The 23,118-nt window shown below is 40.1% G+C and overlaps 1 protein-coding gene across 1 annotated transcript in view; it reads right to left on the reverse strand.

Annotated features, from left to right (window-relative positions):
* Positions 1-598: 598 nt before the first annotated feature.
* The window catches only part of FAM177A1 (family with sequence similarity 177 member A1), a 34,148-nt gene continuing 11,628 nt past the window's right edge, over positions 599-23,118 (reverse strand). The window contains exons 2-5 of the mRNA XM_039539116.1: positions 19,645-19,824; positions 6,987-7,053; positions 4,246-4,343; positions 599-3,105 (exon numbers count right to left, since the gene is read on the reverse strand). Coding sequence (XP_039395050.1) covers positions 2,893-3,105; positions 4,246-4,343; positions 6,987-7,053; positions 19,645-19,824 — 558 coding nt within the window. The 3' untranslated portion in view covers positions 599-2,892. The remainder of the gene's footprint in view (positions 3,106-4,245; positions 4,344-6,986; positions 7,054-19,644; positions 19,825-23,118) is intronic.

The raw sequence follows: 23,118 nt of genomic DNA on the forward strand, positions 1-23,118 counted from the left end.
AGAGAAGTTTTCACTAATGTTGGCCTATCACTATAGACATAACTCCTTCCAAAATGTGGTGATTTAAGCTAAAATGACTTAATGTTGCCCTTGGATTGATACATATTTATCTCTTAAGTAGTACTAAGCCTCCCAAGTCAGATGGTAAAATGTATAATAATAATAAATAATTGGAGATATACCTATCTCCTAGAACTGGAAGGGACCTTGAAGAGTCATTGAGTCTAGCCCCCTGCCTTCACTAGCAGGCCCAAGTACTGATTTTTGTGCCAGATCCCTAAGTGGCCCCCTCAAGGATTGAACTCACAACCCTGGGTTTAGCAGGCCAATGCTCAAACCACTGAGCTATCCTTCCCCCCAAACATCCCAATTACGCCTGGGTGTAGAGTTCAGCTCAGGATGCATTTTGTGGCTTGGAGGAAGTGAGACACCCTTGAGTTTCAGTGTCTAAACAGATGCCCTTAGGAGGACATGGACTTAACGGGCATGCATCTTATTGTTTTCCCTTGAAAGCACTGAGTAACTTAAGCACCCCGGATCCATGCACACAACTACAAAGAGGCCAGATCTACATTATGAAAGAAAAACAGAGCCAAGGTAAAGTTCAAAATTATATTAAATATAAAATAACCAGTAATATTATGCATTTACAGCAAATGTTAAAGTAACCACTTTCATACATTTTGCATAAACTGAAGGAAGGATTAAGTATTAAGGCACAGTGAGTAACACATTTTATACAAAGAACTTTAACACCAGGACAGCGAGCGTTCCTTGCTCACTGCAACAGAAAGTACAAGAAACTAGACAATAGTGCAGTCACAGTTGATAAATTTCTGGCAGAAAAAGCTAAACATCCTTCTCTCCATTAATAAAGATTTTATTCATAAGTTACTGTAGGCTTTTGCCCTGAACAGATACCAATTTTAGACAATGTAGGCTCTAAGTAGTTCATCTATTACCAATGTGCTCTTTGTTTTACTCACAATGGACTCAAGCTACCTCTTGCAGATGTTCATCAGAAGCTGAAAGAGGCAAAGGACAGAGCATCAAAGCAAAGAGGACAGTTGATTAAGACAGCTGCTGAAGCACTATGAAGAGACCAGAAAAGACCCATACCTGGCAGAGCAAGAATTACCTCAGCACAAGCACAGTACAAAGCTACCCTATGTAGCTCTGCAATGGATCCTAAATAAATCCCTGTGTAGGGGGCACAGAAGGCATGCTCAGAGTGCTATAGGCATTGTTGGTAGTGCCACAGAACCAGGAGGATTGTCATAGGTCAGGCAGTCCCCTCAAGTACCCAGAATCGGGAAACCCTTAAGGTAGTAACTTTTCCCCTTGTGGGCTGTATGGCCCAAGAATCTCACTCAAGATTTCTAATGTTTTCTTAAACTTTAGAAATTTCACCTAAAGATAGTAAGATTTTCTTTTGAAATTACTCACATGATGTATGTTGGTGGTGAAGAAGCTATACACTATTGTATTTACCTACCAATATTCTGCACTGCAAGAACTTAGGGAATACTCCAGTTCCTTCCTTTCTTACCTAGAGAGCTCAGGTATGAGTGCCCTGAAATAAACTGTCTCTTTTGCAAATTAGGAGAGCGAGTTGCTTTTTACTTTAGTTAACTCTTCTTCCTCTACTCATTATTTGGGCCTGGTTTACAATGGCCTCTGAGCAGTATCTTCTGTGGATAAGACAGTGTTTCCAATACAAAAATGCAGGTAACTAACATTTTAGAAGAAGGCTTAGTCTTAATTTCAGTTAAATAGATTTTAAAAGAAATTCCAACTGAATTCAAAGTAATTTTGATTAGTTCTTTAGAGCTAGCAGAATCTCTCTTAAGGAAGCAATTTCCAATACTGAAATTTAGCCTGTATTTCTTTAGTTCATTTTTAAATACGGAGGGAAAGCTGCAATATTTTTGCATGCGATACAGAAATATTCCATTCAGGTAACAATATGGAGACTCTACAGCATCATACAAATGCTCTAGAGCAGACCAAACAGCACACTTTTAGCTACAGATGTCTTTAAAATGTTGACAATTGGACTGTTTAATTCAAGCCCAGGAATCCGATTTCAATTTACTTCCTAGAACCTTATTAGAACCTACTGAAACTATATGCAGTAGTTAAGTGACTAGGAGAAGTCTCTCTCATAAATGGAGTGAGAATGTGCTTCACACAGCTGATGCTCATACTGTTCTTTGCTAGACAACAGAATTTGTCTGAGCACTGCTAACCTCCACAACTGATGTAGCTTTAGCTGAGCAAGTTTTAAATAGAGCTTACAACCTCCTTTTAAAAGAGGAAATTGTTTCAACAGGCACTCAGACACCATTAGGTTAAAGCTCGTGTCTAAATAATAAATACATAAAATGGTGACAATAAATAAGGACATTATTGTGAACTTGGATGTCACTAAGGTGCCTTGTGAAGCCACTATGGGAAATCAGTTCTAATTAATCAGACAGTCTATTCATAGAGAGCTAATTTTCAATAAGGATTTTATATATTATAAATACAAAATGTTTTTAAAAGTAGAAAATAGCACTATCTTCAATCCACAAGTGTCAGACAGGCACCAGATGTTCAGGGAAAAGATTAGAGACGTTCTTTACCTACACTGTGCAGACAAAAATGAGGTCTAGCCTATTTAATTTATACTCAACTAATTTTTTTTTGTTGTCCAGCATTTTTATTTTAACAAAAATGTCAGCTTGGCAGTCTTAGGCTTTATTCAATAGTTGTGGACTGAACGGACATTATTTAGCTCTCTCCTGGCCAGAGTTTTAAATGAGTTACATTCCATTGAAAGAGTACAAGATTTTTCCCACACTTTTGCTGCCAATTTAAAAAATCTGGCATTATGCAAAACCTTATATTTTAAGTAGGGACCGTAGTTAAGTCTTGTTTACTTTCTGCAACAGATTGGCCATTTCCCTCAGTTTCAAAATTGAGATTCACAAATGCATTACATGCTGTTGCCTCAGGTTGGTCTGTCTGGACAGTAGTCTCATCTTGTGGCTTGCTCTGCTGCTCTTGATATTGTCTCTCTGCCTCTTCTGACATTTTGTTTTCTTCCTCCTCCTCTTCCTCCTAAGAAAAAAATTCCACAAAATACAATACTTTCCGCAACCTGTATTCCTCACAACTCCTTCTGCAAGAATACGTCAGTTTCAATTACAAGCATCCAAGCATATCTTTGCACTCACAAAAATTTTGCTTTCATTGATAGTTCAGCCATAACCACCAAAGCAAACAGTTACAAGTCACAGTAATCATTCAGAAATACTTTTTCCAGAATCACCTTTCACACTACTCTGAGAAATGAAGTTGAAGAGTTGAACTTTCTCTACACATGCAAAGGAGATACATTTTGACTTAAGCCAATTATTTGTCAACAGCAATAATGTGTAATGTTTCTGGCTATTACCTTTCAAATAAGGTTTGAATTTTCAACATTTTACAAAGATGTGCAAACAGAAGTCATTACTTGGTTATAAAAAATCTTCCCCCAGCATGTGCTTTGGAATGTCAACCCTCAGAATTTCAGGAATTTGCCATTGTGAATGAAAAGTTTTACCATTTTAAAATACTAGAAATATTCTAAGTAAGAGGAGCCAATGCAAGAGAGACAGGACATTTGTGCAAGCCATTAATTTTTGTGATACATCATGGGAAAGAGGGAAGAAAGGGGACAGAAGCAGAGAAGTTGGGACAAGTTAAGTAGGTTGAAAAACAAATGAAAAACACATAAGGATCATTAAAAGACAAGTTACTTAATATTTCTGTAATTGTGAGTGAAATACTTCAGCATAAATTGTTTCACTGTTTGTTAGGCTGTTCTTTCAGGAGTAACAATAACCGTACAAAACAATTTTAAAAGGCACCTTAAAAACTGAGCCTCCACCATTCCTTTAAAGAATTCAGTCAGTGTCCAATAACCGTTACATGCATCTCTCACACAATCTGCAAATTGTCCTTAAAGGGCACTGTGCAAGAGACTGGAATACGGCAGTGACCAGGACTCACTAAGAGGTCTGGAAATTGCTAATCCAGTGGTAAGAGTCTAAAGGTGAGGAAAAATATGGGAAGAGAACTACTTTAAAAAGAAAGAAAGAACAATTCAAAGAAAAGGCTGGGGTTTAGGCCAAACAGGTTGAGCTATCTTTAGTAAATACTACAGACAATGCAATTTTTACTTTGTCAAGCTTAGCAGTAAAGAAAAAGACACACCTCCTTCTTCATCCTGTAATACTCATCAATGGCATACTGGTATTTTGGTGTACTTATGCCCAAAACGGATGCAATCTTTTCCCCAAGGAAGTCACACACTAAAAATAAAACAGAGAGGCCTTTACCTGAATTCCTTAGATTTTGTTCTCAGAGTTTTAAGACCAGGTCTACTTCAAAAGAGAGCAGCTGCTTTAAAAGATCATCATGTGTAGTCAGTCATAACTGCTCAATTTAGTGACATATTTACTGTATACTGCTGTTCACACTGGACAGCCAACCTAGCTAAGTAAAGAGATGGATTCTGTTACTTGTGCATATTGTTCAGTAAGCTCAAGTCAGTTCCACTTTCATGTTGTTTTCAGTGGGATTGCAAACATGGTTGCATAAATGTCAGAGAGGGCAGAGTTTGGTCATCAGAATCTTTATAAACTGCAAAAATGTGCAAGAAGGAAAGAATCCAGCTTAACTTCCAGGGCCCACGGTAAAAGTATATTATCTTCAAATGAGGACATATAATATGGAAAATAGAAACAGAACCCCATAATGCCCATTTTTATATTCATTTTCAGAGAACTGCACTTTAATTAAACAAGTTGATAATTTGATGTGTTTAAAATATAATACCTTTATATATTTTAATTTATTAGTACATTTAATGTTACCAATAACTGTGGGTAACTAGTCAAAAATGCAGGAATTAATGACAAAACTGGAGGCTACACATACAATTAATAAAAGGAACCAAATAGTGTGAAAGTTTGACTGCAAAGGAAGTACTTTTAATTTTGTAATTCAGTACTTTTGCTTTAACAGATTCCAAAGCAGAACAAAAAAAGCCTATGTAAAATAATGGCTAAATTACAAGTATTTGTACTGAGTGATGTTTGCAGCCAGCAAATAGAACAGAATGTGTGTGTGTGTACACACACATACACACACGTAAAATGTTCTATAGAATGTATGTATTGGCATAATGTAGATTCTGGGCTAGCAGTGTTTTAACAACACTGTGTGCTACACACAGCTGCGTATATCAATGGGATTTGATTTCAGTTCTCTCAGTTTAAGTCACCAGGGGCTAAGTGGGCATTATTTTACTCAAGATCATCCCTTCTAACAAAGGAGTGGAATAGATGAGCTCATGGTAATTCCTTGGCCAAAATGACTGCTGCACTAGAGGGCAAGGAGGATGAAAACCCAAGGAGAATGTACCATATATACTCGTTCATAAGCCAAATTTTTTTAATAAAGAGGGGAAGCACCAGAGGGGGTCAGCTTATGAACGGGTAGAAACAGGGAGAGGTGGGACACAGCCCCTCCCACAACAGCAGGAGCAAGGAGCGGCAGCACAGCCAGCAGAGCCAGAAGGGAAGAGGGGGTGGGGCCAGAGTGTCTCTGCTTCTGGCCACGCTGCTCTTCCCCCAGCCTCCGAAGCTGGCAGGCTGCGGCCGCGCCAGGCCAGAGACATCCTCCCCTGGCCGGCCCCAGATAGGTGGGAAGGGATGGAATGGGGAGAGTGTGGAGGTCCCAGGCTAGGGGTGGGGTCATGTGGGAGGTGGTCACAGGGGTTACTCCCCGGACCCCAGCTTCTCCCCTTCCCCCCCCCCCCCCCCCAAGCATTTCCCCACCAGTTGCTGTCCCAGCCTGTCAGGGTTAGAAGCTGGCATGCCAGGAGACTTTGTTTACTTAGGTTTACCTCTGTGCCTACAGATGCTCAAACCATCTTGGCCCATCAGCGGCTTATCCTGATGGCCCGGGAGCCAAAGATTGCTGACCCCTGAATTATAGGGTCGGCTTACGAATGGGTCATAAATATTTTCCATTTTTACTTATCCATCGGGGGGGGGGGGGCGCGCGGGCGGTGTTGGCTTATAAACAAACCAGCTTATGATTGAGTATATACGGTACCTCAAATCTGCAGGACTCCTCAGGAAGATAAGCTTACCGGATAATGTAAACTTGTTAGCTCTGTTGCTTAACACTCTCCGAGAAGAGCAAATGAGAAGCTAGGTATTAGATAATCCAACAAACAACATCTCAAAAATACTGTGAATACAGATATTTAACACAATATTCGGAATCTCAAGATAACAAGAACTAAAACCTTATGCATACTGACTCTCTCTACAAAGTTCTTTTCAGGCCAAGTCACACAAGTGATTTATAGACATCACTGCTGCAGACGGTAAGTTCCATAGAAAACAGACTTACAGACCAAATGGCCTTTGATTGGAAAACACTTTATTTTTACACATATCCTTCTACTGAAGTTCTTATATGTCTGGTGGGCACACCAAAATATTTCCCTATTAAACCAAATCAGGACAAATGCTCATGAACTGCAAGTGTCTAAAGCAGCTTTGATTCTAGCTTGGTTTTGTAAGTCAGCCAATTGGTGACCAAGTGCCACACACAATTGACAGACCATGCACTTTTCTTCCCAGGAAAACAGGTTGATTACTTCTCACAACTCGCCTGAACAAATGTTTCCTTAGTAAGCCACAGATGAGGAAATTAGCATTTAGCAAGAAGGAGATTTTGGTTTATTCTTTCATTCCATCTCTGTTGAAAGAAATGTAAAGTTACACAACCAAAATATAGATGTGTGGCAGACTTGAGGAATTTTCCAAATGGCCAATAAGTCACCTACCAGTTGTTACACCTCATCATGTAACAAGCTTTCAAAAAGCTAGTTAATATTCTTTGGAGTAGTTTACTTTAAAAAGTAAATGAACCAATACCTGATAAGGTTGACGTGGCAACTCTTAGCATATGAAACCACAAGTAGGGTCCCCAGGTAAGTGTAGTCTGTAATGATAACAAAATTAATAAGAGTAGCATTGTGACCATAAAATTGTGGCACATAATACATGAAGTATAGTAACTTAAAAAAGGCACAGATCCAGAAGAGAAAGCTGCCACCTTGTCTTTCTGCCAACAGTTTGTCAACGCTCAGCTCAGGTGCTTTGGTTTTAAGAAAGTTATACTAATTCTGGTTGTAGATCTTTAAAGCCTGATGTCACTGCACAAACCATAAAACTAGCCATTTCTAGGTGTCCATGCACATGTATGTCTTATTGCTTATACTTACTTCCCCCTCAAAAGAAATTCAACTCTCCACTCCATCAGAGAAAATGAATAGAGGGGCTTACACACTATGCTGAAGTTCTTGAGTTCTGACCAGCCAGGAAGACACAATTCCTGAGTCCTCTCCACCAGAATTCCCTGCTTCTATTTCCACTTCATTCATATATAAGGATCATTAGAAGATCAGTTGTCAAGATAGTCCCTGGGAGAGAGGCAGTCTAGGTCAGGCAGGATTCAAATCTTATAGGGTTTTATAGATCCAAGTCAGCACCTTGAATTGCACCGAGAAGTATATAATCTAATGCAATCTAAAAAATGCTTCAAATGATTTGTATTGCCAAGTCAGGTAGCTATGGGCTTCAGTTAGTACAAGATCCAGCAAGTGGTCTTCAAGAGCACAGAACAGTATTAGCAGCAGTCTACTCTGGAAGTAACAAAAACATGAATGATTATGGAGAGATGCACATCAATGGAAATATTGCAGCCTCAGGAAAAAATGACTAAAGAACACACTGATGATGTCACTATCTAGAACCTCAGGAGCACATGGGGATCCCATGGCATTTTATCTAGGTTTCTAACCTGCTGAGAAAGGCTGAGCATCCCTCTAGGTCATACAATTTGTTGGGGAGGGGAATGGAGAAAAATCAGAAATAATTTCTAACCAGTTCTAATGACAAGACTAGAGACCTGGACCATTGTGAAAAGACAAATTATATAATTAACTAGAAGACGTATATATTTCTCTTGTAAATAACAGAGCTTGCCTGAAAAAAAAATGAAAATCTCCAGCTCCTGAATTCAAAGGAGGTTTGTTTTTTATAAGAAACTGTCAGTAGAGGGGTCTTTCTGCAGGAAAGTACCAGTAAAATGGTACTGAGACATACCTGAACCATTATCTATAAAATAAGATTCCAGAATTGTCACTTTGAAGCCTAAAATATCTGCTGAGTCAGTGTGAAGTGATGGAAACAGTCACGAGAATGGCTGAGAGCTCTTTTTGTTCACAAGACTAGGTTCAATCACCACTGGTGTTTGCAGTCTGTATCATCCAGTTTAAGTTCTCAGCCATTTTGACTTTATGAATTACACCCATACAATAGCACAGGTTTTCAACTACTGTAAGGCATTTATCTCTTCCACGCCCAGAGTCTTTGACCATTGTGACAAAGATAACTCAGCCAACCACCACTCTTACTCTACACAGCTAGTTTGCATGCAACAATTTCACTTGTCACACAAAAGAGACTACATAGATCAGAAGTGGGCAAACTGCAGCCCATGGGCCACATCCAGTCTGTGGGACCCTCCTGCCCGACCCTTGAGCTCTAGACTGCACGGCGGCGTGGCTGCCAGTCCTGGTGCTCTGAGCGGCATGGTAGGGGGGCGGGGAGGTCATATAAGGGGCAAGAGGTCCCCAGGAGGAGTCAGGGGACAGGGAGTAGTTGGATAGGCATGGGAGTCCTGGGGGACCTGTCAGGGGGCGGGGGTGTGAATAGGGGTCGGGGTGGTCAGGGAGCGAGGGTACTGGGAGGGGGCAGTCAGGGGACAAGGAGCAGGGGGTGTTGGATGGATTGGGGATTCTGAGGGGAGCAGGAAGTGGGAGGGGGCGGATAGCAGGCGGGGGCCAGGCTGTTTGGGAAGGCATAGCCGTCCCTACCCAGTCCTCCATATAGTTTCGGAACCTCAATGTGACACTCAGGCCAAAAAGTTTGTCCACCCCTGACATAGATGATGGATTACTTAGCCCAACTGGCACACCCGTGCAATAGCAAGGGTTTTCAGATGCTATTTTACAATGATGGAGTTATTTAAGCCATGACAAGTACCAGGGTGGATAAAACTCAATGATTTCAAAAAACAAAACAAAACTAGTTGTTTTTTTTATTTAAATTGGATTTTTTTTTTTTTATAAAATGCTTTGAGGGAAAAAACCTATCTAAGATTATTAAAACTAAGATACAGTATAGTTCAAAGATATCTCATAATGGAATAGGGATTATAAATTCTAATTCTATAGTATGAGACAATATATTCATGTAATGTTTAAGAAAAGTTTTGTAAATGAGTTCCAATAGTTCATGGATTAGGGACCCAATCTTATGAGGTTCCAGGGGCTTCTGTATAATTATTTAGGTTAATCTTTCTATCTACCCAATGGGACTCTGTGCTCAGTCTAGAAGATACAGAGATGCTTAGTTTTACAGTTCTCCAACTGTGGATTTGTATCTCCAGAGATAACATGCTTGTTAACAGCAAAAAATGTTTTTAAAATAAAACAAACATACATACATACAGAGGTGAGAAATAACAGACCTCAACCCTATTGTCCCTCTGCAAATGTGTGTACACAGAGTCAATCCCTTACCGCTCTCTAAAAGTGCAAAGTTTCAAAAAGTTCAATGAACAGAAGATTGTTGGGGGCAGAATAGATCTGGACAAGGAGAAGATGTCTGGAGATCAATGTGAGACGGGAGGGACAGGCAGTAGAAACAAAAGTGAAACTGTTTGAGAAGCATATTCCAGAAGTCTTGAGGTCTTTCTGAGTGTAGCCTTCATTGATTTGAGATCTATCATACCATTCTCTCACTAGAAGGGAAAACCTATAACGCCAGCAGGCCATGAGAGAGACCCAGTTTGGGAATATTTTAATTAAGTTCCTTTACCTGGGGGTAAGACAGGCATGCATGCAAAATGCAAACAGTGCAACAAAGAAACGCAAGGCCTGATTGCCCGAATGAAATAACATCATGAGAAGCGTTCCTTCTCAGGAGGAAGCTGCATTAAAGATGATGAAAGGAACATGTCTGAACATGCAGGATCTTCAGGTTGGTAAACTTTTTTATTTCATACTTTTCTTAAGGACTGCTTGTCATCCTTCTGGAGACTATTCTTGAATTCTCATGTTTGAGCAAAAAAAATATATAGTTGTTACTCTATGGCAATGTTTCCTAAACTTGGGACATCGCTTGTGGGCGGGCCGGGCCAGTTTGTTTACCTGCCATGTCCACAGGTCCAGCTGATCGCGACTCCCACTGGGTGTGGTTCACTGCTCCAGGCCAATGGGAGCTGCTGGAAGTGGCGGCCAGTAAGTCCCTTGGCCCGCATCGCTTCCCGCAGCCCCCATTGGCCTGGAGCAGCAAACTGCAGCCAGTACAGAAATAATTGATGCATCAGGAAATGCACACACAGCAGAATACTTACAAGAAATAGCAGTAAAAGCTATAACAAACTGAAAAAAATTCAAATGTCTAGTACACAGGTTGGTCACAGACAATGCTGCGAATGTATTCAAGATTAGAAAAAATTTAGAAGAGTCTCCCAAGCTAACAACATACGGTTGCAATGCTCATTTGATGCACCTCCTAGCCAAAGACTTCAGTGTTCCAGAAATAAAGGCTAATGTTGTTGAAATTGCAAAATACTTCCATAACAAATCACTTTGCAGAAGCATCTCTGAAAAAAGTGGGAGGAACCAAGCTAACTCTCCCACAAGATGTGCGATGGAACTCAGTGGTGGACTGTTTTGAGCACTATATCAAGAACTGACCTAATCTGATGACAGTTTGTGAACAAAATTATGAAAAAATAGATGGCACTGTCACAGCCAAAGTTCTCAACATTGGGCTTAAGAGAAATGCTGAACACGTGGAGTACCCTGAAGCCTATTTCTGTAGCCTTGAACAAAATGCAGGGAAATAGCTGTTTTATTGCTGATGCTGTTGAAATTTGGAAGGAACTGAGTGAGATCTTAAAAAGAGAAATATGCAATGACAGTTAAATTACAAGCATCAAAAAGACAAATGGGACAAGTACAGTACTATCTCCAGCTCATTTTCTTGCAAATATTCTCAATACTCAGTACCAGGGTCAAATCTTAACTGCTGAAGAAGAGGCTTTGACATGGACATCCAGCAATCATCCCTCCATAATGCCAATTATAATAAACTTCAGAGCTAAAGGTGAACTATTCAAGAAATATGTTTGCTGATGACGTTTTAAAGAAAGTCACACCAGTGAACTGGTGGAAGTCACTTACGCACTTGGATTCAGAGACTGTTGAAGTGATAATCTCACTTTTAACAGCAGTAGCTTCTTCTGCCAGTGTAGGACATAGGCCATAAGAACAGCTGTACTGGGTCAGACCAAAGGTCCATCCAGCCCAGTATCCGTCTACCGACAGTGGCCAATGCCAGGTGCCCCAGAGGGAGTGAACCTAACAGGTAATGATCAAGTGATCTCTCTCCTGCCATCCATCACCACCCTCTGACAAACAGAGGCTAGGGACACCATTCCTTACCCTTCCTGGCTAATATCCATTAATGGACTTAACCTCCATGAATGTATCCAGTTCTCTTTTAAACCCTGTTATAGTACTAGCCTTCACAACCTCCTCAGGCAAGGAGTTCCACAAGTTGACTGTGCACTGTGTGAAGAACTTTTTTTTTGTTTTAAACCTGCTGCCCATTAATTTCATTTGGTGGCCCCTAGTTCTTGTATTATGAGAACAAGTAAATAGCTTTTCCTTATTCACTTTCTCCACATCACTCATGATTTCACATACCTTTATCACAGGGGTCAGCAACCTTTCAGAAGTGGTGTGCCGAGTCTTCATTTATTCACTCTAGTTTAAAGGTTTCATGTGCCAGTAATACATTTTAACATTTTTAGAAGGTCTCTTTCTATAAGTCTATAATATATAACTAAACTATTGTTTATTGTACTATATGTTGTATGTAAAGTAAATAAGGTTTTTAAAATGTTTAAGAAGCTTCATTTTAAATGAAGTTAAAATGCAGAGCCCCCCAGACCAGTGGCCAGAACCCAGGCAGTGTGAGTGCCACTGAAAATCAGCTCGCGTGCCGCCTTCGGCACACGTGCCATAGGTTGCTTACCCCTTGCTCTATCATATCCCCCCTTAGTCTCCTCTTTTCCAAGCTGAAAAGTCCTAGCCTCTTTAATCTCTCCTCATATGGGACCCCTTCCAAATCCCTAATCATTTTAGTTGCCCTTCTCTCTTTTCTAATGCCAGTATATCTTTTTTGAGATGAGACCACATCTGTACGCAGTATTCAAGACGTGGGCGTACCATGGATTTATATAAGGGCAATACGATATTCGCTGTCTTATTCTCTATCCCCTTTTTAATGATTCCTAACATCCTGTTTGCTTTTTTGACTGCCGCTGCACATTGCGAAATAATATTTTCTTCCTTTGGACTAATTCATTCCAAACTGAGAAATCGTTTGGGACTTGAAAAAGCAGGAAAGCTTGTTTTTCTTTTCCAAATTATGAACAAACAGGAAAATGAAGGTGAAGACGACTGAGTTAGCTGCAGAAGCCAAAATTTTAAGTTTCTCATGTTGAGTTGGCTGACAGAGTCAGTTTATTTTTTTTTTTAATATTTCATTTAACTATTTTAGTTAAACAATTTTAACAAAAACAAACCTGATCTTAAAAAACTTGAATGTTTAACTAAATTCAAATGCTTGTTTTGTTATAATATTATATGTTTGTTTTTGAAGAAAAAAATCCAGAATACATGACATTGTTGTTTTAGTTAAATAAAACAATGTGTGTGTCTGTCTGGTGACCTTCTCCTCCTAATACAGCATGGCAAGAAAATCCTCCAAATATTAATGATTAACCTGTTGAATTGGAGATATTTATGAAGTCATTAGAAGGTGAACTATCTGCTTCAATTACCTTTGGTAAATGAAATAACCAAATAATCATTCATTTTCTGATATAGCTATAAAACTAATCTGAAAAGTTCTCAAATAAATCACTTTAAAAATGTATAGTATGTACTTTCTAAAAATGAAACCTACATCTGAGTTGTGAAGAATATGTATTAAGGTTATAACAACCAACAATGCACTTTTCTGTAGAAATCCATAATTAAATCTAGTCTTCCTGACTAGTGATTTAAATCAAATTTGATTTAAATCAAATCCACCCTGACAAGTACTGTTTAAAACAAGTGTGAAAATTCTTATTTTGTATGTTATTTAATATTTATATAGCTATCAAAAGGTTTTAGAACTAATCTCTATGGTTTTAAGACAAAGGATCACAATTACATTTTGTGTATGTATGCAAATTACCAGATTTTAGTGCTTATCTGATAGAACGTTCTTCTGGCTTACACAAGACCAGCTTTCACACTACCTGCATCATTCTACTGACTGCCTACCGAGAATCCAGACAATGTATTTTTAGCAGGTGTTATAGGAAGTGTTCTGCTATGGTGACAAGCATAAGCAAAAAGGCTGCTGTCCTAGCTGCACAAAAGCACCCTATGCTTGTTAATTAAGTACTCAGTTGGCAGTCGTTTTAATGGCAGTCACTTTTGTGCTTGTTTAGTCAGGAAAGTCAGGAAGAGTGCTGGAAAGGATGCTGCTATAAACGAGAGTAATGGTTGGCACCAGCACAACCCTACAGATAAACAATGTGTGATAAGGTGAAAAAGGCATTCACACAGTGCACAGGACAAACCATTTTAGAGTGCTGCTGGTTAGCAGTGAGCAAGCGGCTAGAAGCATTACTTTAACATTTAAAAATACCAAAAGGAACTGAACTTCTCAAAGTAACAGGAATGTAAGAAACCAAATGCAGAATTCTTTTAAACATACTATTGAAATAATGCAAATTCAGATATAATTTAATAGCACTTTTAATTCAATGATATGTACATAATCTTCTAGTTTCCACTATCTTGCCACAATGCAAAATTAAACAGATTTAGTAAGTCAGGACCACCTCTATGAAAAAGTTTTAATAAGATTCTAGGAAAAAACAGTTATTTATCAGAGTCCCTGCTTCGATTACAAACTGTGCCCTTAATACAACCAGCATAACTAGTTAATATGAAACACTGTATCCCATAATCCAAAAGATAAAGTGTTCCTTCAACTGTCTCAAAGGAGGGAGAAAGAAAAGAAAAGCTATTCTGTGCTAATTCAACAGGAAAAGAGAAAGATGTGTTTCACAGTGAAACACTAGGAACAAGGAAACACACACACACACGGAATAATCCTGCTTTCCTTTCTTCTTACTTGCTCACTCAGTTTACATGGATAGGATTTTCCAAAGGTGCCAAAAGCAATACAAACTAGGATGTAGAGAATAGTCAGTCAGTCTCTCTGTCATATATAAACAAAACTCTTACTCTGACTGCGAAGTAGCTTTAAATGTATTGAGGGTCACTTGCTGGAGAATTCTCTGCACCTTGAGGTCTTTAAACCACGATTTGAGGACTTCAGTGATTCAGACATAGGTTAGGCGTTTGTTACAGGAGTGAGTGGGTGAGATTCTGTGGCCTGCATTGTGCAGGAGGTCAGACTAGATGACCATAATGGTCCCTTCTGACTTTAAGTCTATGAATCTATGAGTAATACTGGAAAAATGGCACTTAAAATAAGCCTTATTAACAAGCATCCAGACAGTGCATTTCAATCCCCTATGCTCAAAGAAATCTCAATACTTTGATTGGGAGAATGGGGGTGGAAAAGTACTATGTTCTTCTAATGGAATTTCTCAAAAAGATTGCTTTAGAAGATGGAATTAGTGCTTAACAGACAGAAATGAAACAAGATTTGCAACATTAAATACACACACATACCCTCTCTAACTAAATTCAGACAGAGAAGGAAAGTGCAACTAAAATTAAAATTTACAAACATCTCAAGGAAGATTCAGCTATAGTAGTATACAGTTCTATTCTTAAGGAAGCTCATTCACTAGAAGAAATATTAGCCCTAGTATCTAAAAGACTCAAAAAGGACATTTAATAAGAGCTCTACACATTGTGGACCCACCTATTCTTTTAGGAAAGAAAACCTCACACATTCAGATTTTTGAGACACAACATGACAGCAAATTACCTGTCATGACAATAGGAACAACAAATCTAGTGTAACTACACACTGTAATGGACTAACAACTATAACTTTGAACTATCAAAAAGCCTAACATCATTTAGTCAAAGCAAAGCTAAGAAAGACTCAACACATATTGTTGCTAAGGATGGGGAGTGAACTGTATTTTTGTGGATACATTCCAAAAGAATTTCAGTGTTACTTGGCTTACAACGTAAAATGTTTTACTTAAACAAACTTCTTGAAGAGTCTGGTAAAGGACTTAGATAGTGTAGGTTCCCCACCCCACTCACATGAACTGAAAAATCTTTAAGACCAATGATTATTTTGGGGTAGTTCATTTGTGGCTTCTTCTTGCACTCAGTGCATGGCCTTGGCTTTGCTTTTACTTTATTGACTGACCAACTCACAGATTATTTATGTACTATTTGTATTGTAATAGCACCTGGGAACCCTAATGATGGACTAGGACCCCACTGTGCTAGGTGCTGTACAAACACAAAACAAAAAGAATGTCCCTGCTCTAAACAGCTTGTAATCAAGATACAAACAAGAGATAGGCAAACAGATGAGGAAGTACAAGGAAACAATGAGACAATATTGGTCAGTAAGATAGACAGTGGTCTGAGCACATCAGCCGCCTAACCACTCAAGTCTTTTGTATGAAACAAAAAACAAAAACAAAAAAAGACATTTTTGGAGGAGGATAATGAGGTAGTTTTGCAGATTCTACAGGGAGCTCTTCCCAAGCATAAGCAGCAGCATGAGAGAACGAACAAAGGTGCTTGTCTGAAAATTTAACAAATGGGTGATGGAGGCGAGAGTTGACATTTTGACAGTGAATGAGAGTTAACAGGTAGGATAGGAAACATCACAAAGGGCCTTGAAAATAAAAACAAGCCAGCTTATGTTTGATGCTTACAGAAGGGAAAACCAGTAGAGGGATACAAAACAGAGGCATCATGGTCAAAGCAATGAGTTAGGAAAATGATCTTTGCAGAAGCATTCGGAATGGGTAGAGCAAGATTGCATTTGTCAAGGCCAGAGAAAAGGTGATGTAGTAAGACAAGCCATGAGATGATGTGACCCTGGATAAGAGTTTTAGCTGTGTAGATGGATAGAAAATGCTATATCCTAGAGATGTTATACAGAAAAAAAAAATCAGCAAGATTTATACAGTCTGGATATAAGGACCTAGAGAGGTGCAAGTCCACAGTGATTGAGAAATAAAGTAGCAGAGCGGGCTTGAGGGAAGACTCAGAGCTCTGGTTTAGCCATGTTGAGCATGACGTTCTGATTAGACATCATTGAACAGAAGCCAGAGACAGGCAGAGATTTTAGTTTGGACAGAAGGCAGCAGCATAGAGGTGGCAGTTGAATTTACTCATGAAATTACCTACAGATAAGGTGCAGAGGCAGTAGAAAAGGGAACCAAGGAGAGAGAGTCCTGTGGAACCCACACTAAGTTGGAGGGGGGAATGCGGAGGATCCTCTGGAAACAACAAGTTGAAGAAGCAAGGTAGTAGAACCCGGAGAAAACAGAGTCAGAGAAGCCAAGAGAAGCCAATATTTCAAGGAAAAGAGGATGGTAGATGGTGTCAAGGTGGCTGATAAGTCAAGGAGGATGAGGGTGGAGTAATGGTTCTAGGTTTTGAGTAGGAAGGGGTAATTAGAGAGACTGGGTTGACACAGTTTTTTTGACTCAGACCTGGCTATTTCTTCAGATAATCTTTGAAAATCTAAGCTTAAAGCTTGTCAGCTAAGGGAACGTGGTCATTCTCAGTTTAGCTCTAAAACATTCAGTAAGTGTTTTGGCTTAATTATAATTTCTCTGCAACATAAAAAAAAATTTACAGCTCCAATAGAGGAGCTGTAAAGATGCCAACACCAGCTGGGCTCCAAAATTTTATGATGTAGAATTTCCAAAGTACTAAATGTACCATACAGTAAATTGGACCAGAAGCTGCTGCTATTTGCAACATAGTTTTTTGTATCCCAACTGGGATAATGAGTTGTAGACATGCTGGTCCCAGCAAACTGACTATTTATTTGTGCGTATAGAAATCCTACAATACAAAACATTTTTAAAGCAGCTGTTTGCCAAAACATCACAGCTCAGCTTAGCTTAGTGGGTCCTCAACTCATTTGAGATACATAAAACATACTGCAGATAATAGCAACCCTTCGTCTAGTTTACCTTAATTGAAGTTGTTATAATGAAGCTTCTTCTATAAAAGAAAAAAAAAAAGGAGTGAACAATAAAGCATATAGTGCTCCACAGGCCACAGAATTCTTTTAATTCAAAAAGTTAAAAAAACCTAAGGATTACATAGTAATTTAGGGGTGGGGAGAGAACCAATCTCAACTTTGGCACACTTCATGTTCCTTAGTGTACACAAATCTGTAACCAGGAAGCAAGAAGAGGAACAACTCATACTGTTTCCATCTATCATGCATCTTTGAATGTACTTTGAAAATGTGTCAGTTTGTAGAGTGGTGTCTCTGGGCTTGTCTACACTTAATAGCACTCTAACTTGCTGGCTCAGGGGAGTGAAAAATCACCCTGAGTGCAGCAAGTTTGAGCACTTTAAAGCGCTAGTGTGGACAGGCTCCCAGCGCTCGCAGCTATTCCCCTCATGGAGGTGGATTACCAGGAGCACTGGGAGCTCCCTCCAACGCTCACACGTGACCACACTCCCACTGCAAAGCGCTGCTGCGGGACAGCTCCCGCGGCAGCACTTCGAAGTTTCTAGTGTAGACATAGCCTCTGCCCTCACTACAGCTGACTCTCCAGTGCCTTCCCTCAGCACAGTACACATGGGAGAGTGCTATTCAAAGGAATCAAGAACTGGCCATTGCACTTTTCTTAAAGGGCTTATCCAAAGCCCATTAAATTCAATGGGACTCTTTTCACTGACTTCAACGGGCTTTGGAACATGTGCTAAGAAGTGGCTTTCTGGAGTGGACTGAAAAGGAAACAATCTTTTTGTACTTTATATAGGGGAAGGCAGTTCACCTGTATTCCTAACCTTGCATACAATGTCCCATCACTCATCCTGTGTTTGAAACATTTAAATGAGAGATTTGCATTGGGGAAGACCTTGATAGATTGAGTGGTTGGGGATAACTTTGACTCAATAATACTTGAATACAGGCAGAAATTTGTGACCTCCTTAGCCAGTACAGAGTGACTCATGCTGTCCTCCCCCCAGATTCCTTCAAGAAATAGGATATGAGCAAGCGTAAGAACTGCCCTTTACTTAAACATGTGAATAGAAACTAAAAGCATTTTTACTTAATATACTGTAATTTTAGTATGTTGCATGCTTTACGTGTTTTTGTTGCTTATCCCATCCTATGTTCACTCCAGCCAATATTCATGTTCCTCTTTCCCAAATGAAGACAAGCTTCAGCCCAATAATAGAGAGCTCAAAGCTACAAAACCACTATGGATTAACTCCACAGTTTCCCTTGTAATTTGCATTTGTCCCACTTTCTGTTCCTCACATACCCTCTTCCCCTTTGGTGAAGGTCCAGATCTCCAACCTGGCCTCTCTCATACCCACAATTTCTCTCTTTCCCACCTAGTTTAACTCAAAGCCCATGGGAAAGACAAATGTGATCTACAGCCCCTTCCCACAGCTACTCTCTAATTAACCAAATCCCATGGCAACAACACTACTTCTGCTTGTTTCTTCCTGAATACCCATATCAAAGCCATGATCCTCCTTGTGGGAGCCCCACCAGTAAAGCTCTCCATTGGAGTCACATTTTTTTAAGATGTGACAGGTGTATTGACACAGTGGTATGATTGTGTGGTCAGTTCCTCCAATGTGCCATCACTTAGTGGCTAGAACATGGTAGCACACACTCCAGTGAAGTGAGATAAGCAAGCATCTCCTCCCCCATACCTATACTTCCTGGATTACAGACACCACGGAACTTATTCAAGACAGAGTATTAAAGGCAGTGTTCTACCCTTCCAACACAGCATGATCAGGAAAATATGGATAATTGAAATAAAATGTAGATGTTGAACTTAATGTAGTCTAACAACATACTTTAAAATGTACTTTTGGTATTTTCTGAAACACCTCAATTTTTTTATTTTTTTTTTTAAACTTCTACAAGTTCTTTACTGCTCCCTTTTATTATACTGAGTTGCTCACTGTGCAAACATGGGAGAGCTGCAGCACCCCTGTATCCCTAGTTCCCCACCTATGTGGGCTCCTTAACGGTTAACCGATAGACTTTTAATAGGTTACATGGTTACTATTTTTAAACCCTATTTACTTCCCTAATTGTAACTAGCTAAAATAAAATAGGTCAGATTTGAATTCAATAATTATTTATGTTTCTTCCAAGTGCAAAAAGTGGTTATCACTTTTCCAGTAAATGGCAAATGAAATAAAGAATTCTGTAACAAACCTACAGGATCAATAGAAGGCAAGAGGTCTTTTTTTTCTTGCACCGGATCTTCCTCTTCATCTGTGCTATATTCTTCCATGGTTTCTCCACTTGCAAAGTGAATGACCCTTCTTGGAATTTTCTTGTTTTTTCCTATGATCCCCAGTTCCACATTCTCAAAGCCTCTATCGCCATTTGAGTGCAGCTGTAACAAAGAAAATAATGGTCTAAAAAACACAAGCTTCTGCAGGATAAGCAGTGAAACTGGAGGCTTAGTTCTCACAAATATCACAAAATATCTGTCAGCCAATCTAAAGTACCTTACTAGAAGTAACAGAAATCATTGAGTGCTTTCTGAAGATTGAAGTATAGTTTGTTTTTTAAGTGATGCAGCTGTAAAGTAGCATTTCCCAAACTTATTAAAGCTGAGCTCCCCATTTCAAGAAAACTAAATTAATCACATTCACGTCGACCCTGCCATCAGTTATTAGAGGTCTACCCAAAATGAGCCAGTCACTGAAGTTATACTGTATAGATCTTCACTACATGGCACATCCTTTCTTTTCTTTACATGCTTTGGTGAACAATGAAATAGTTAATGTTGACATTTAAAATATCATCATTGGCATCTGAGTTAACACTCATTGAAATGAACAGAGGTCAGATTTCTTAACTGTTTCAGGCTCTTTGCAAATTCATGCAGACAGCTCTCACATAACACTCAATTCATGGCTACCCCCCACTTCTTGGGATCTTTGCATCCGAAGAAGTAATTACCTATAACAACTCATGCTACAACATCTGTTAGTCTATAAGGTGGTGCCACATTGCTCTTGCTGAGAACCAGACTAACCTAACACCTCTGATACTCAATTCATGTTTTCAAGGTATCCTTCAAAACCATGAGAGCTAGAGAGTAAATTTAAAAAAATTAAAGTTGAGACACTGAAAAACAACTGAAAGGCCTGTCCATGCTCTCTCTCCCTCCCCCAACACACACACACACACACACACACAGTATAGACCTTCAGGCCTACCCTAAGGAGGGGTCACAACCCATGCTTTGAAAAAGGCTGTTGTAAGAGATGAAATCAGGATAGAGTGATTTAAATCAAAACAATTTAAATAACCGATTGTCATCATGACCTAAATCAGCAACCATACAACCTTGATTTTAATCATGTTTTGTATTTGTATTTGTTAGTTCTTTTCCTAAAGAAAATATTGATTCTCGCTGGTTGGTAACTATAAAAACATGTTGATTTGCAACTAGACTTCATGCTAAATCTGAGGCTTATTTTTTTTCTAACCAGGAGGATACACTGCACCTATAATTTATTTAAATTATACAGCTCAATTTCAATTACTTTTTACATTTTTATGATGTTAGAAAATAGTCTAGTAAGTGCATCATTTGCTATTTTACTTGCAATAAAAAGAGCTCAAAACAGCATTTTAATTTTTGTATTATTAAATAAAACTACATTAAATGTGCTGTACACTAGAAAAGAAGGTTATCAAAACATGTTTTCCATTTAAGAATCAACTGATTTATAAAACTAGGAAGTAGTATCTGTAGTTAGTGAATTGAACTGACTGTTTCTGGTCTCACCATGTCCTTCCAAATTATAGGAGTATATCTCATCTTCTCATACTTAATTTTCATTCATATATTGGAAAAGGAAAACAAGCTTTTCAGCTTTTTCGAACTCCCAATTGGTATCTTAGGGCTCATCTACACTTGAAATGCTGCTGCAGCGGTGCTGCTGTAGTGCTTCAGTGTAGACGCTACCTACGCAGATAGGAGGGGTTCTCCCATCAATCCATCTCCCCAAGCGGCAGTAGCTAGGTCAGTGGTCCCCAACGTGGCATTTATGTGCACCCGCCTAGTAACACGGTGTGAAAAGTAGTGCCCAGCAGGGGAGAGAAGCCACAGCCCTGCGCCTGCCGGGGACAGAGAACTCCACTGGTGCCTGCAGCCCCGTTCTCTGTCCCTGGCAGGTGCAGGCTGTGGCTTCTCTCCATGCTGCTCAGAACTGCCAAAAAACAAAACAAAACGCCGCTCAGACTGCCACCACCCAAACTGCCAAAGCACCAAAAAACCCAGCCCAAACTGCCGAAGCAGGGGAAAAAAAAAACCTCGCTCAGACACTGCCTCCCCAAGAATGGATGGAATGCCGCCGCATAGCATGTGCCACCCCAGGCATGTGCTTGCTCCGCTGATGCCTGGAGCCGGCCCTGTATGAGGAGTATTCTTCTGCTGCACTGATACTGCTGTTTTCCTGTGCTTTGAGATTTTAACATTTTGCCCCAAAACGAGTGGTTCAAATAAAAGACAACAACGCAGAGTGGGAAGAATCCTATTGTTTTATTGAAAATAAAGGGAAATGTGTTTGCTTATTGTGTGGTGGTACTGTCGCAGTGCTGAAAAAACAATGTTGAACGCTGTAAGCGGGCGGTACTCACCCCTGCCGCACCTCCTGCTGGTTGGTCCCGGAATGTCCCTCGGTCCAGCCCTGGAGCGCCCTCAGCAGGCTGGTGACCCGCCTGTTCTCTGGCCCCGGCGTCCCTCCCTGGACCCGGTGCCCCCTATCTATAATTGGGTCTCCCCCTCCCAGGGGAACCCCACGCTACTATCCCCGCCTTGCCTCAGTAGTGGCTACTGACAGTCATGGTCTAGCCCCACACCCTGGGGCAGACTGCAGTATCAGCCCACTCATCACAGGCAAAGGGGGTTTGGACCTGCTGCTTTGTCCTACCCCTGGGTTGCCCTCTGCAACCCCCAATACCTACTGGCCCACTGCTAGGCCGCAGCCTGGGGCTTTCCTGGCTAGAGCTTCCCTAGCTCCTCAGCCTGTCCCCCAGCCCTGCTTCCCTCAGGTATCTAGCCTCAGTCTCTAAGCAGCCAGGCCCATCTCTCTCTGATGCAGAGAGAGACTCTCTCTCTGGGCTCTGGCTTCCCTGCCTCTTATAAGCCCCAGGGCTTCAGTTTGGGGCGTGGCCCCCAGCTGCAGCCACTTGTTTAATCAGCCCAGCTTCCAGAGCCACGCCTCTCAAGCCCTGTCAGGCAGCATTTCAAAGCCCTCAGGGCTGGAGCAGGGTCCACCCTGCTACAAACGCCATTTCCAAACTAATCACAGCTCTTTTGACATTAGCCATCCACTTAATGGATGAAAGAAGAAAATCAACTCAAATCAAACCTAATCTGTTTTCACTAGACAAATGGTAAAGTCTAAAAGTGCTACTATTGCTTCCTTTAAAAGTGCTCATCTGCTCGCAAAGAAGAAAAAACTCTTTCAAGATGGTGAATTGTTGAAGGAAGCATTTTTGACTGGTGCTGATTTCCTGTTTCAAGGATTTCCTAACAAGTGTGAGATTTTGTCGGCAATACAAGACTTGCAATTATCAGACAACACAGTTATGAGGAGGATACATGCAATTTCAAGCGACGTGCAAACTCAGGTAAAGGTTGACTTGGAAATATGTGACTGGTTTTCAC

Source organism: Mauremys reevesii, linkage group 4 (genome assembly GCF_016161935.1).
Source record: "Mauremys reevesii isolate NIE-2019 linkage group 4, ASM1616193v1, whole genome shotgun sequence".
NCBI classification, from domain to species: Eukaryota; Metazoa; Chordata; order Testudines; family Geoemydidae; genus Mauremys; species Mauremys reevesii.